The 15,978-nt window shown below is 40.8% G+C and overlaps 1 protein-coding gene across 2 annotated transcripts in view; it reads left to right on the top strand.

The window, feature by feature from the left end:
* The window catches only part of Slmo (PRELI domain containing slowmo), a 27,969-nt gene extending 11,991 nt beyond the window's left edge, over window positions 1–15,978 (top strand). Inside the window, exons 4-5 of one of the 2 annotated variants that reach the window (XM_083098869.1) lie at window positions 10,036–10,209; window positions 10,540–15,978. In XM_083098869.1, the coding sequence (XP_082954995.1) occupies window positions 10,036–10,209; window positions 10,540–10,602 (237 nt within the window). In that variant the 3' untranslated portion in view covers window positions 10,603–15,978. Of the gene's footprint in view, window positions 1–10,035; window positions 10,210–10,307; window positions 10,516–10,539 lie in introns of those variants that run through there. The other variant, XM_083098870.1, reaches the window with a different exon arrangement.

Raw genomic sequence — 15,978 nt, 5'->3', positions numbered from 1 at the left:
CATAGCGTTGTAGGGCGCGTTGAACCGCGCGCAATTTGTTGTTTTTATGATTTAGAGGACCGCACGTACAATAATTCAGTCGCCTGCGCGTCCAACGATACCCTCTCTCGCCCGTTATCCTCTTTCGTCCTCTTTCTCACCCCGTTTAGCCCTTCGTTCGGAACGAAGCGAGGTCGGGGAGGGACGGGGAGGAGGCAGAGGTTCTCCATCACCGAAATCCACGGGGAGTCGACGAGCACGAAGCCTGGGGATACATCGTCGATACGCGCGCGTCCGTTATTAATTCTCGTCCTCGATGGCGAACGGTCGAGCACATCCTCCTCGCCACTGTCGGGTTAACCCTTCCCCCTTCGTCCGTCTCACCACCCCCTGTTCTCGCGCTCGCTCACGGAAATTTGTGCGGCGATGAAGGTGGCGGCAGCGCGACGCGGAGATCGTTAACGGGATATACACACGAGTCATTGCCGTTAAAATATCGTTCCGGTTTCCTTCGTGTGCCCGGCAACGTATTGCGATCCCTACTTACACACCGGCGCGCTTGATTGATTTACCGGGTCTCTGTTTTTGCGAGATTTCCGTCCAGCGGGGAAGTCTGTCCAGCAACGACCAACGGCGAACGGATGCGTATTAACCCTTCGGTGACGGGCGTTTAAATCATCTAGACTCGATGGTCCCCGATTTTCTTCCGAATCGCCCAAGCGATACCGCGGGATTTTTTATAAACATGTCGCTTCGAGATGATGGATGACCACGAGCTATGGGTACGTTTAATCGCTCTCTTGGATTTATTTCAAAATTTTAACGATACGTATTTAGCTTTTTATTAGTAATAAAACGATAGATAAAAAATGATGTCGCTTTAATCGAATTTAATTGAAATGAGGTTGAATGTTTTCTCGCGCGATCGTCAAACTATTCTATCAGTCGCGTGTGTGGAAAGTGCGGATGAAGCGCGAGGGCGGTGTGTGCGCTATCAACTTGAGCGCGAGTTGCTGCAAGTTGTCGGTTACACAATCTAATCCCGATTTGTCAGCAACGTCGAAATCCGCTGAAATCGGCGATTAGCGCGCGCGGAGGAAGCGTCCGAGCTGCATCGGGGTCGATCCAGCTTCCAGAGTTGTATGCCGGCAGATTTGGGCTTCCGGCCGCGAGACCCTCTCGAGGCATCGGGGTGGTATGGGCGAATTGCGAGCCCACCGGGCTCGAACAATGCTGCCTGCGCAGCCAAATCCGCAAAGTCCTCTCAATTATGCGGCGATGCTAATTACTCGCGAGTACACGCTCAAGGAGAGCCTCCACTCCACACACAACGGTTCTCCCTCCGCAGTCTTCCATTCTCCGTTCGTAATATCAAAGAGCGAAACGGAATCGTGGGAATTCTCCAAGGGGGACGCGGGTGCTATGCCTATAATCATCAGGGGAACTCCTTCTTCGTATAACGTGATTTTAATTAGCAAAGTTTGAGTCAACATTTCTCAATTCCCCCTATCACGAGAAGATTGATATATACGCATCGAAAACTTGGAGATTTGAAAGATTACTTCTATTAATATCTATTCTGTACACCAACGACTAATAATAGCGTGTCCTCGAACGCGTATCATGAAATAAAATGAAAAACGTACACATCAATAGTCAGTAAACAATTATCTCTTTGCTTATTTTATTATTGTTTCTATTCTTATTTCTTCATCGCTAATCCGACTTGTAAAATAAGATTTTAAGTGTCTTTAGAGTATAAAACACTCGCTCTTTTGTTAAGTATCTCTGCAAATCGATACGACGCTTTCAAGGTGGCTACTCAGAAGTCGAGATATCTCGTTTCCCGGTTGATGCGTCACCGGGCGCGGTCGCATTTCGTTCACCGGTAAATGGAAAGTAAACGAGGGGGGTTTCGGTGTAGAGAGAGAGATTGGCAAACATGAGTTTCGACGCGCGCGACCGACGAGAAAAATTTTCAATTAACCGATGCACCCGTAGCATCGCGCATCCTGCCAACCCGACGATGCCCCACCGCACCTAGCGGTCACGCTGGGAAAAGAGGCTGAAATTAATTACTTTCGGCGTCAACGACAGATTCGCAGTTGACGGGACGATCGATTGTTCACTTGATACGATTAAATCTCGTTCGTTTTTTGTCGTTTTGTTTCCTTCGCTTATTATTTCTTTCTCTTCGTGATGCTTACGCTAAGACGAGACGTCGACGATGAGAAAAATTATGGCGTTCGTTGTTCGAAGAACGTGAGAGAACGATTATGAGTTAATCTCTGTGAATATTCGCGTGGAAAAAGAATTAATATTGACGTGCAATGCGATTGTTTCATAAGGACTCATTTAGGAATTGTCATCGTCAATAAAATATGCATTAAGTAGAGAAATTGATGTGGTTTTCACGTGAAAAATACGATTTAAATTATCGATTCATTAAAAGCGTAATTGTTTGTCGATTTTTTATTTTTTTATTTTTTTATTTTTTGTGGAATAATACATAATCGCCACTAATGGACATTTGACGATACGATTTTTTTTTTCTAAAAATCGACCCTAATCCTCGTGAAAAAAAAACATGAAATAAAACCGACAATTGTACGTTTTCAGATTATCCGTTACTTTATTATTCGTTTATTTTCGCAAAAAAATCTCGCAGCTATGACAATGCAAATGCACGCTTAAAGGCTTACAATTTTCAATCCACGTAAAAAAAATCACTTGCTTTTGTGTCTATTTATACGTCACATTCACCGGGAAATTTCGAAAATCAAAAGTTGGAACTATTTTTATTTTGCACAGTTAGTTGGGATAAAAAAGCGGGATTGAAACAAGAGTCAAAAGAGAGAGAGAAAGACGACTGCTCTTTGATACAACACCGGATTGTCGTAATCCTGCTCGGTATTAAGCGAAGCGTTTTTCGCGCCGCAGTTAAAAAATTTACTTTAACACAAGTACGATTGCACTTTGTCACAGATATGACAATTCAAATCTCTCGTCTTGTCAATTATACCTTTTTTCATTTATTCTTCTCTTGCCATTGTCCATTCTTCTTTCATGCAATGAAGCTATTGGATATTATTAGATATTTTTTCAGAGAATGAGATGGTCTTTTCACAGCTTTAAACGTTTAATTGAGCATTTCAAATAACAATAGTTTCCATGATTATTAGTGATTTTCGAAAAACAGTTTTATTTAATTAAATGAAACAATTGTATTAATATCTGGGATAAAAAAATACATGATATTAATCGAAAGATAATAAGACATGCTCGATCCGTGAAGATCATATTCTTGCTGTGATAGAAAATTAAATACAGACCGCAACACTATAGTAACAACAGTACTAGTGCTTCGCATCGGCGAACTCGCGATTGCAATGAAAGCTGCAATAACAGTATCTTATTTAGATAACCAGCCGTGTACCTCAGTAGCAGTCCTTCAATTTTGTTACGAACCTCGCCTTTCTTTGCATTTCCACGACCGTATATTTAGTATATACTCGGAATAGGTCCGGAAATTCTGAGGAGAATACATTACTCGAGAGCAGCGGAACTTAATACTCTTTTCATTTTTCGCTGCTTACCGCATTTTGTCTTTATATTCTACCATCCTCATATTTCTACCATCCTCATATTTCAATGTTCTCTAAATGTGTAACATCGTAGAAATAAAACTTATTTCTCAGTATTTTATAATTACGAGATTTTACTGTCTCTTGATGATTCTGCAAGTTTCGCAATTATTTTGCGAATTACAAGAGCGGAACGATATCGAGCTCGCACGGCCAAATGTAAAATTCAGAATCAAACATAATTCGTACATCCTCATCAACTCCTAACGTCGACATAATCCTACGCAATGGTCTACATGGACGGCCAGCGATCGTGTATTTCGTACTAGTGGCGTTTCATTTCCCCCGAGTTTAATCGACATCTTTGTTCCTGACACGCCGACCGTGAGCTTCATGAAACGCACGTAATGTTAATTTTTCGTTTCTTTCTTCACGTCCACGTGAATCTCTATGCTTTGGAAACCGTCGTACCGCGAAGCGAGTTGGATGGTGAGTTGGCCATGACGTAACACAGTCGGCTTCACTGATTGCCAATATGGCAGAGTGCACAGAACACCACACGCTGTACCGTTCTACACTCACCCGCAAAAAAAGCGGTACACCTAAAATTTGAGAAAATTTCATCAAATTTTAAATGATCATAACTTGGTAAATAATGATGATAAAAATATGTTTAAAAAAACAAAATGAAGGCTGTAATGTCCACTTTAAGAATATTTAAGTGGCAATTATGTTCAGCCATTGTTTTCAAAATGGCGGATAAGGAAGTGAAAGGATGTAAAATTGATTATTAAAGGATCGAGTTTGGGACGGTGCACGGCGTAAATCAGGTAACGCAGCCCAATGAGACCAAATGCTCGTGAAAGTGTGGAGTGTTATCTTTAAAATGTTTTTTTACCGAGCTCGATACGATGATTTTTCGCTGAGTTATTCCGAATTTAATTAAAAACGCTCTTTTTTCTTCTTCAATTTGCAGCTCAGCGAATAATTATCGTATCGAGCTCGGTAAAAAAGCATTGTAAAGGTGATACTCCACACTTTCACATGCATTTCGTCCCATTGGGCTGCGATACCTGATTCACGCCACGCACTGGAGCAAAGCGGGAACCTTTATTTATCGGTTTTGTATGCTTTCATTTATCCGCTATTTTGAAAAAAAATGGTTGCACATAATTTCAATTTAATTTAGGTGTGTGTGTGTGTGTGTGCTCGTTTGTATACCACAAGGATAAGGACCCCGTGGTTCGTCAGCTCCACAGTATTTAAAGACTCCAAACCCTCCTTGTGGCGTGTGTGTGTGTGTGTGTGTGTGTGTGTGCTCGTTTGTATACCACAAGGATAAGGACCCCGTGGTTCGTCAGCTCCACAGTATTTAAAGACTCCAAACCCTCCTTGTGGCGTGTGTGTGTGTGTGTGTGTCTGTGTGTGTGTACGGGCGCACGCATGTGTGTATTAATAGTGGGTATGACCTCCTCGTGCGCGTATTACCTCATTCATACGATCAGGCATACTCTGTATTAGTCTTTTTATTTCATCCTGCGTAATTGCATCCCATGCATTTTGAAGAACTCTTTGAAGTTCTTGCAGTGACTGAGGTGCAGGTACGTGATTTCGTACTTTCTTGCCGAGATTGTCCCACAAATGCTCAATGGGATTTAAATCCGGACTACTTGCTGGCCAAACAAGTCGATTTATGCCAACTTCATCGAGGAAATCAAACACTCTTCTCGCAGTGTGTGGTCGAGCATTGTCTTGCATAAACAAGAAGTTCTCTCCGATAAAGGGTGCATACGGAACAACATACGGAAGGAGTATGTCTTCCACGTATACATCTGCGTTCATGTTCCTGTCAAAAAAGTGCAAATTTGTATGAGCGTCCGCTGAAATACCTGCCCAAACCATCACAGAGCCTCCATTGTAGCTGTACCTTTCACTTACAGTACAATCTGCAAATCGTTCTCCACGACGACGATAAACTCGTTCTCGTCCATCTGGAGAATAGAGACAAAAACGAGATTCATCGCTAAAGAGTACTTTGCCCCAGTCTGCGTAATTCCAGTCTCTATGCGCAACTGCAAAATTGAGTCGAGCTACGCGATGACGACCTGTAAGAAAAGGTACAGCCGCTGGCCTGCGCGAAAACAGATTTTGTTCCGCTAATCTTCTCCGAACGGTGTCAACGGATACATTGCAATTGTGGACATCCCTTAAATTGTTTCGAATTTGAACAGCTGTTCGATGTCTGTCTCTTAATGAATTTAAAACAATAAATCGGTCATCGTTTTCATTGGTACGTCGAGGGCGCCCAGAACCAGGCCTCCTCTTGAAAGAATTGGTGTCTAAGTACCTGGCATAAGCACGTTGCACAGTTGACACTGACAGATCAAGTGCCTCAGCAACGTATCTTCGACTTCTGCCATCTTCAATTAAAGCAACAACTTGAGCAGCTTTTTCTGGAGTTATCGTTGCCATAATCGAGAAGTAATTTCGAGAAGAAGTAATTAATTATGGTTTCAATAGATGAAGTCGCAAGGAGCAACGCGTCTAGAGAGCTAGCAAATCAATCGCATAACTTGTACTATAGTCTTTCAATGTTTTTTCCGTTTGAGACGTGCTTATGCCAGGTACATTGAAAAACTATAGTACAAGTTATGCGATTGATTTGCTAGCTCTCTAGACGCGTTGCTCCTTGCGACTTCATCTATTGAAACCATAATTAATTACTTCTTCTCGAAATTACTTCTCGATTATGGCAACGATAACTCCAGAAAAAGCTGCTCAAGTTGTTGCTTTAATTGAAGATGGCAGAAGTCGAAGATACGTTGCTGAGGCACTTGATCTGTCAGTGTCAACTGTGCAACGTGCTTATGCCAGGTACTTAGACACCAATTCTTTCAAGAGGAGGCCTGGTTCTGGGCGCCCTCGACGTACCAATGAAAACGATGACCGATTTATTGTTTTAAATTCATTAAGAGACAGACATCGAACAGCTGTTCAAATTCGAAACAATTTAAGGGATGTCCACAATTGCAATGTATCCGTTGACACCGTTCGGAGAAGATTAGCGGAACAAAATCTGTTTTCGCGCAGGCCAGCGGCTGTACCTTTTCTTACAGGTCGTCATCGCGTAGCTCGACTCAATTTTGCAGTTGCGCATAGAGACTGGAATTACGCAGACTGGGGCAAAGTACTCTTTAGCGATGAATCTCGTTTTTGTCTCTATTCTCCAGATGGACGAGAACGAGTTTATCGTCGTCGTGGAGAACGATTTGCAGATTGTACTGTAAGTGAAAGGTACAGCTACAATGGAGGCTCTGTGATGGTTTGGGCAGGTATTTCAGCGGACGCTCATACAGATTTGCACTTTTTTGACAGGAACATGAACGCAGATGTATACGTGGAAGACATACTCCTTCCGTATGTTGTTCCGTATGCACCCTTTATCGGAGAGAACTTCTTGTTTATGCAAGACAATGCTCGACCACACACTGCGAGAAGAGTGTTTGATTTCGATGAAGTTGGCATAAATCGACTTGTTTGGCCAGCAAGTAGTCCGGATTTAAATCCCATTGAGCATTTGTGGGACAATCTCGGCAAGAAAGTATGAAATCACGTACCTGCACCTCAGTCACTGCAAGAACTTCAAAGAGTTCTTCAAAATGCATGGGATGCAATTACGCAGGATGAAATAAAAAGACTAATACAGAGTATGCCTGATCGTATGAATGAGGTAATACGCGCACGAGGAGGTCATACCCACTATTAATACACACATGCGTGCGCCCGTACACACACACAGACACACACACACACACACGCCACAAGGAGGGTTTGGAGTCTTTAAATACTGTGGAGCTGACGAACCACGGGGTCCTTATCCTTGTGGTATACAAACGAGCACACACACACACACACACACACACACGCCACAAGGAGGGTTTGGAGTCTTTAAATACTGTGGAGCTGACGAACCACGGGGTCCTTATCCTTGTGGTATACAAACGAGCACACACACACACACACACCTAAATTAAATTGAAATTATGTGCAACCATTTTTTTTCAAAATAGCGGATAAATGAAAGCATACAAAACCGATAAATAAAGGTTCCCGCTTTGCTCCAGTGCGTGGCGTGAATCAGGTATCGCAGCCCAATGGGACGAAATGCATGTGAAAGTGTGGAGTATCACCTTTACAATGCTTTTTTACCGAGCTCGATACGATAATTATTCGCTGAGCTGCAAATTGAAGAAGAAAAAAGAGCGTTTTTAATTAAATTCGGAATAACTCAGCGAAAAATCATCGTATCGAGCTCGGTAAAAAAACATTTTAAAGATAACACTCCACACTTTCACGAGCATTTGGTCTCATTGGGCTGCGTTACCTGATTTACGCCGTGCACCGTCCCAAACTCGATCCTTTAATAATCAATTTTACATCCTTTCACTTCCTTATCCGCCATTTTGAAAACAATGGCTGAGCATAATTGCCACTTAAATATTCTTAAAGTGGACATTACAGCCTTCATTTTGTTTTTTTAAACGTATTTTTATCATCATTATTTACCAAGTTATGATCATTTAAAATTTGATGAAATTTTCTCAAATTTTAGGTGTACCGCTTTTTTTGCGGGTGAGTGTATATATCCGCGATGGTCGCGGACCCACAATGTGCCACGGGCGTTAATTTCCTCGTGAAACGTATTTCGTCCCTGCGATTCAATTGTTCCGCGCTACGCTGCCATGGCTCGTCCTCGGGACTCATAATGATGATGCGGTTCTCTACTAATCTCGCGTCCATGTTTTACGAGGCCGAGCGCGTAAAGCGGCGATATAGATTTTAGAAATCACGACCTAGCCTTCGAGTTTTTTTTAGAAACCGTACGACTGATTTCCCAGAAATGGCAAACACAATCGATCCGCCGAGCAATTTCTGCAATTTTCGAATCGAACAGCGCCTGAAGCTAGACTCGCGCTGTGAGATGCATACGAGAGATCGGCCAATTTTCCCGCCGCAAATTTACAGACTTTATGATACCAACAGCGAATACGTTTCAGCTAGAACAAATATTATGACAGCGACATAGATTAAACTTTAGGCCTCGGGGAGGTAACGGGCTCGAGGCGCTCGGTTGCCATACTAGTTTTCAACCCCTTTTCCCACGCCCTTTACCTTCGGCGCGTGATTGTTTTTCTGCGCTGCAGGAAACAAATCCGCGCGCGATGACAACGCGATGTATCCTGGGCCGCGATCTCCAACACAGGACTTCGTCTACCAACGGCATGCGACAAAAGCGGGCTGCACAGAATGCTGTTTGTCGTTTTCGCGTCGCGTGTTTACGCACTGGCGCACTGTAATGAATTCGAGATGGTCTTCCACTCTCTCCGGGTTTTGTTACACGCTCCACGCTCTTCTACATATTCAATTAGTTGCGGCGTACCATATACGTTGCATCTGCATATCTACATGGTTTGTAGCGTACGCGCACTGTTGAATGTATATTGAGATTATGATGTACCGTGGTCATTCAATGCAAGGTTGCATTATCGCGAGCCCTTCGTGAACTCGACACTTTTCGCTGCAGCGCGATATCACAAACGCTGCGCAAGTATCACCTTCAAATTGCGCGGTATAAAGAGAGCATGTTCGGATTTACGATGTTTCATATGCAATTTAGTAAAGCAATGTGATATTTATGATACAAAAAAATTACATTGGAAAATGGAAAATCTTGATTAAAATATTGCATCATGACAGACATTTCTGTCGAAGTCAGTTTATATAATTAATTCTTTCTAATTAATATCCGAATCATTTGCGCACGAGAGAAAAGAGGTTAATAATTTTAAAAGTACCTCGGGAAATTACATCAAATAATGCACTCGAAATAAAATGAAAAAAAGAAAAGAGAAAGCACAATGCAAGGCGTGGAAGTGGAAGCGCTGGATGTGCTTTTTACTCTGTGACGGGAGCCACTGCTAACTCGTTTGCAAGCCTGTTTCGTAGCATCGATTATTCAAAGGTCTACGTCACTTTCGTGGAAATGTTCCATCTCGATAGTTCCGGCTGCCCATCTACCACGAGGGTTGCTAACCCCACGAGTTATAACAACAATGATCGATATAAATGACCGAAACTCGGTTCTCGCCCGTAAACTTAATCGCGAAAAATTCTAAAAACTTCGTGACACAAGTATATCGCGAACTAGTAATAACATGATATCTTTTATTATATAATAACACATACATAAACTTTATAACGCGTATTATGTGTTTTACTAAGGTCAGAAGATTTTGATATTCCAATATCAGAAGATTTATAACTGATACTTTAAAGATACGTAATATTCGATGCAGCTAAGTTATTTTTATTTAACAAATAAAAATTCTGACATTATTCATATTTAATAATTATGCATAAAATGTTGCTCAACATTTCCACTGATCGGATCAATTATTATTGCTTTTTACAGTTAACTTTCGGCAATTATATTGCTGTAGATGAAGCTGTCAGATATACACCCCATCCGACTGACCCCAGCAAGACGCTACTCACGCAAGAAGCGGTAGTCACCGTCCGAGGGGTACCATTAACCAATTACATGGAGGATCTCTTAGCCTCGAAAATTTCTTTCAATGCGAGCAAAGTAAGTAATATCCTACTCAAATATCTCGTCAATATCAATAATGACATTTTTTATTTGAATTTGTAATGAATTAAAATATTTGTTTTTTGATTGAAAAGGAAATGATACATAAATTCGAGGAATATAGAAAAATGTAAAGAAATTTTTGCATTATATACGTTTTCAATCAAACGGGCAGTACCAAGGTGTGTCATAAAAAAATATCTCATAAAAAAGCGATGCGTTCGTGTATTCTATAAAAGTTTATGAATGACAGCCCGTCAATGGCATCTTGGCGATTCGACGACGCGCTTTCGGATTTTCGCGTAATCTTTTTTCCTTACGTTTGAGGGTCGACAAGGGTTGGAATGGGTGATCAACAAACTCGAATCCGAGATGAAGGAGTTCGCCTGAAAAGCCCGGCCGCCGTCGCGAAACTTCTAAACTGCCGCTATCAGCACAACATGAGCGCCGGCGTCGGTGGGGAGCGGCAACTTCTAGATCGAACGATTACGCGGATCAGAAGAACATTAACGTCCCGGGTCTCGTTAGAAACGAGCAGATGATTCGCTGCGGGCGTAGATCACCTAATTGAATTTTGCGGAACTTGTTACTAACCGGTTTGCAGGAACGAACGTTCCCTTTGAGGGGCAATTGCCTTTGCAACCGTACACTTGGGTCCAGGTCTGCAAGGATATATCGAACGGGCGAAATAACATGACTGATATAGAGAAATATAAAAATGTATAGGTTTAACTTTTAAAGGTACAACGATTGATTCGGCAATTGAATAGTAACAATCCCGGCATCTCAATCTGTACTCATGTATCTCTGTCGATAAATTGCATCGACTGATGATGAGAGTCAGCGATCACGAATTTATTACACTTAGCCAATTCAAATGCGTGTACGAGAGAATTAGAAAAAAATATATGTATATGTAAATTATATATATTTAATTTAATCGGAAATTATATTTAATTTAATAGCGAAAAATTTTAATAAGTGCTAGATACAATTTTGCTGATACAATCGTTTACGTTTACTATCCTTCCATACTCTTGCGATATCTTCTATTATATATCTTTTATTATATAGCGATGATTACATAAATTATTTTCGCTCGGTAAAGTGCACGAAGAGTAGGTTCTATGAATCTATCGCAAGCTCGACACACAAACGGTCCACGGACTGGCCGAAAACGAACAATGCAGACACAGACCTTTGCGAAACTATGTTCTCCGGAACTATGTTCACCGGACTCTCATTCCTTCAACGAGAAGGCAAAGCTCTTTGATCGCAGCGAGGAGGCAACTTACAACGCGTTCCGAAATCACTGTATGATGGTCTCTTTGATGCGTCTATCGTACCCGAAATTGTCGCGACCGAATAATTTCGCGGTTTTTCTTTTGTGTCAATTCCTTACGATCTTGCAAGTTTTTTTTTAAATAGATATTTTGCTCTTTCAGTCGACGATTTATCGACCTAAATTCATCGGTCGTTTTAAATTGCAAATAAAACGTGAAAAACTAGACTATAAAACAAGCATCGAACAAAAGTGTATCTTTTGTATCAAAAAGTCGATAGAGAGAGAAGGGGGTGAATTCACGTCCACTTTATGCGAACGGATGCTTTAATTTAGGAAAGTCGACATACACGTCGAACGCGGACGTTGATTCACCCACGAGTTCGATGGCTCGATACAAAAACTGAGCAGGCATCAAGCAGCGCTGCGTGGGGCGCGTACAACAAAGGATACTGCTTGCCGCTTTGTGATTGGAAGCTGTCAATATTTGTCGTTGGGTAACAGAGAGGCAGCAATGAATCGATAACGTCATCAATTATCTCTTACATATCACCATCAAACAAGCTGCGCGTTAAACTTGTCCTGTCCATCCTATCGTTACTCTCGTTTCTGATTATAATCACTCACGGTTCAGGTCATGGCGATTGACTGAAATACACGGAATCGTTACCGATGAAAATCGTCTCTTGACCATCGAAAGCAATAATGACTTTGGTCGAAATTGTGTTCGATCGGAAATTGCTGGGTATATCATGTTCGATCTTTTAAATCGATCTTCCGCGCATATATTGTGTGCTCTATATGAAAGTGCTCGGCGGTCTGCGTGAGTGGCTATCGAAAGATAGTTAGAGGGGAACGAATAATTGCCTTAAGGAGAAAATGAGATACTTTGTGAAGAATTATTGATGCGAGAATTGATGGACTACCTTTATTAATATCAAGATCTTTTGGAGACTACTAGAAAGGCATTAATAAATTAAATTAATTTTGTACGTACTAATAGTCAATTGAATATTGGAGTAATTTGATTATACATTAAAAGAGAATAAAATTGTCTATATTGATTCTACATCTATTTTCAGAAATATCGTATCATAATTCATTTAATACTATTTTAGTAAAGAGATTTCCAAAGTTTTGCACAATAATATCGAGAAAGGAAAATGCATTCTATCCGTTTTGCAAATTATATTCGACTTTTCGATTTCGAATTTGCAAATTTCCGATCAATATTTGCGTCAATATTTGCGAAAGTACGCGTAATCTCAAAAAAGCATATATACGTGTATTACACATTTACTTTGGTATCGTGATATAGCCCGCACGCGTCTGGCCTTATCCATATTTAGATTACAATGCTTTACATTAGGAATGATATGGGCAAAATGGCAATACTCGGGGGAAGCAAAAGTCGCTCTCGTGCGCGGTTTTCGGAAAATCGGAAGGCGTCTCGCTGCTTGCCTCGAAATTCGTGATTCTGCAATGAAATTGTAGCGAGGCGCAGAGAATCTGGGGACACCGAGCTCTCGTCGTCGCTCTCGGCGTATGTATCCGTGCTCGTAAAAAGGATTCGCTTCTCACAGTCGAATCCCGTCTCCGTCTCTTCGGTTCCGTTTCTTCCGAGAGAGGGTGAGATTCGAAGAATCGTCGAAGGGGCTCATGGTTTACACATCGTGACGGCGCTTTCTCGTCAAAACCCGTAAAAGCTCTCGGGGACGATCGACTTTGAGAGCTAGCAAACGGTCAAGGAGATCCTCCTCGCCGTTGCCGATTCACGACCTCGTGAAAAGCTATCCCCGTTGCAGTCTTATTTTCCTCGCCTCGCTCCGCTGCGCTCCTCGGCGCCGATGGTCTCGAGGGGCGCAAAGCAGCGTCGATTTTCTTTCAAATAATAAATTCGGCCCGCGAATCCATCCACCACCGACCGGTCAAGTGCATCCCGAGAAGTTCTAACGGCTGCTTTATTTCCATCGGACGGTTTTAAAAGTTTCGAGAACACAGTTTCGCGTGCTTCGACCGCTTCCGTAGAATCAGGGTCGACGACAAGAAAAACTTTTCCCCGACCGTGCAGCAAATAAAATATGTTTTGATATTTAATTCGGAAAGAGAATCTCTAACAAAAAAAAAATCGAAGAGACTATTTTATCAGGGAGAAACCTCGGAGCGGCATTTGCTATTAAAATTTCGTGGTATTTTTAAATTAATCCAAGAAAGATCGTAATCGCGATTTTAATACAAAATTCTTCTCTTCCGCGGATTATCTTCCGGTATTGCCTGTCAAGCTCTTATTTTACTTGCATTGTAATGGATAAAGAGAATTGGCCGCAAACTAGCACCCGATGTTCGCATCGCAAACTCGGTGTATTTCTGAACCCCAACTTCGTCAATACATCCCGTTTTATCCTTTCTGTGAAAGAACTTTTAATGAGTTCGCGTACACTGTTTAAAGATTTAAAGTTTTGCGAGCTTCAAAGAGATCCTGCCATGCTTCTCTAAAGTATTACAGACGGGACGGAGCATTATTATGACGTACAGAACGTCTGCGATATTACATCGTAAAAATTGCCTCTGTATATTAGTTCTTCGCTGTCTGTATCCTATCAAAAATTCAAAGAAAAATGCACGCTAAACGGAAGAAGAAAGAAAAGGAAGTCTTCGAATATGTAATAAAATTACGCGCGAATGTTTAAAAAAAATGCTTTTAATTAGAAAATCAAAGAATTCTTTATTTAGACATAATTTCGATATTTATGCTTATGCAATAAAAGTTTAAAACTCTGGGCAAGAATTTTGACAAGAAATGGAAGAGGATTTAAGTATGTATCAAAATTGTATTCTCGATTTTAAATTTCGGGCGTTTAAGTCCTCCTCTCCGTAAAACTACAAAGATAATGGTAGTAAATAATTAACGTCATAAGCATTGGCGAACCGAGAGAGAGTCTTTTTAGTTAAGTAATATGTGTTAAGTAATTTCCGGGCACTATATATAATAGATAGTTGCGGCAAAGTTGATCACATGAAATTGACCAATGTCAACGTTATGTTGCGATTATGCGAGAGTACATAAATATACACCATAAAAATACATAGGTAATAATGCGAGCCGTTGTGGTCGACGCGGTGCATACGCTCGCCCTATTAGCATACAATTATCTTTATACTTCTTTTATGATTCATATTTAGTGCCAGTTTCGCCGCCGCCACCACCCTTCGCATCGAAATCGACTCACAGTTAGCGACTTTTACGATCATACTTGTTTCAAAATTTAACGTACTTCGTGCGCGCCTGTTATCGGGCCTATCATAATTTGCTTGCATTTTTGTTAAGCATGTCCCGGAAAATACTTTCAAGAACATGCGCTACACGAAAATTTATCATACGTGCGAACAATCGACCGATGTGATACGTGTCGATTATGTTTGCTTTATCGCACGAAAGTCAATGTGATTATCAAGTCTGGAAATTAAATAAACGATAACATTATTGACCATATGTTGTATTCACGCGACAACTTTTATAATATAATGTGTAAAATATTTTAAATATAATGTAAAATATGAAAACAATTTTCAAAAAATTACAAATTAAAATATTTTATTGTTATTATTTTCGATACAAACAAATATTTTCATTATTCTCGCTCTATTCCCTTTTACCGAATAATTTAACAGTGATAGTATTAGGTATATCCGACGATTTTCCAATTTTAATTACGATATACGATTCACATTAGGAGAAATAACACCATGCGCCTCTCCGAAACGGCGGACAGAAAAAAGCTCGAACAATAAAGTACAATAACGAAAGGTTACATATATGTGACTTTTCGTATAGCACCGTACCGTTTTGCACGGTCTATGACTGCAATATCTTCAATGACTCGCCATTGCCACCAGCTACCCATTAATTTAATTAATACGCACCCATTTGCGCCTGCATGAAAGCGACCTATTTCCGCCTTTTATTTCGCACCATTTGAGTTTTACTTTGACGAAACGGGGGATCGAGTTTGCAAAACACACACGCGCATTTTCAGCCATGGCGAAAAACTTCACATTTTTCGCCAGCCACCCCCATCGAAAAATATGTTTGGTCGCTGGCAAAGCTGCCATCAGTTTAATGAAGATGTCTATAATAATGTATTCTTCATTAGGCGTCGCTAAATAAATTATGCATACGGAATATTCCAGCATGCCATTATGGTCAATTTTTTTATTCCATTTTTTCTCTCTCTCTCTCTCTCTCTCTTTCTCAGAAAAAGTACAAATAATTATAAATATAATTAAGTAATATTGATCATATAAAGTACAAAACTGTCTTACAAAAATTGAGAAACCGACTACATATTTTTTGGAAAAATTTTGTGAAAGGTTTCCGGAATATTATAGAGTATTAAGAGTAATTACATATTTTAACGAAAATGTAACTCTTGCAAATGTGACGTTACATGGATAATAAAATTATGCGTATTTATATTTGCACA

Source organism: Camponotus vicinus, unplaced genomic scaffold (assembly GCF_025532165.1).
Source record: "Camponotus vicinus isolate PSW18456_S1 unplaced genomic scaffold, iyCamVici1.0 SCAF_4, whole genome shotgun sequence".
NCBI classification, from domain to species: domain Eukaryota; kingdom Metazoa; phylum Arthropoda; class Insecta; order Hymenoptera; family Formicidae; genus Camponotus; species Camponotus vicinus.
The sequence above is the reverse complement of the archived record's forward strand: the minus strand, read 5'-3'. Positions and strand labels throughout refer to the sequence as shown.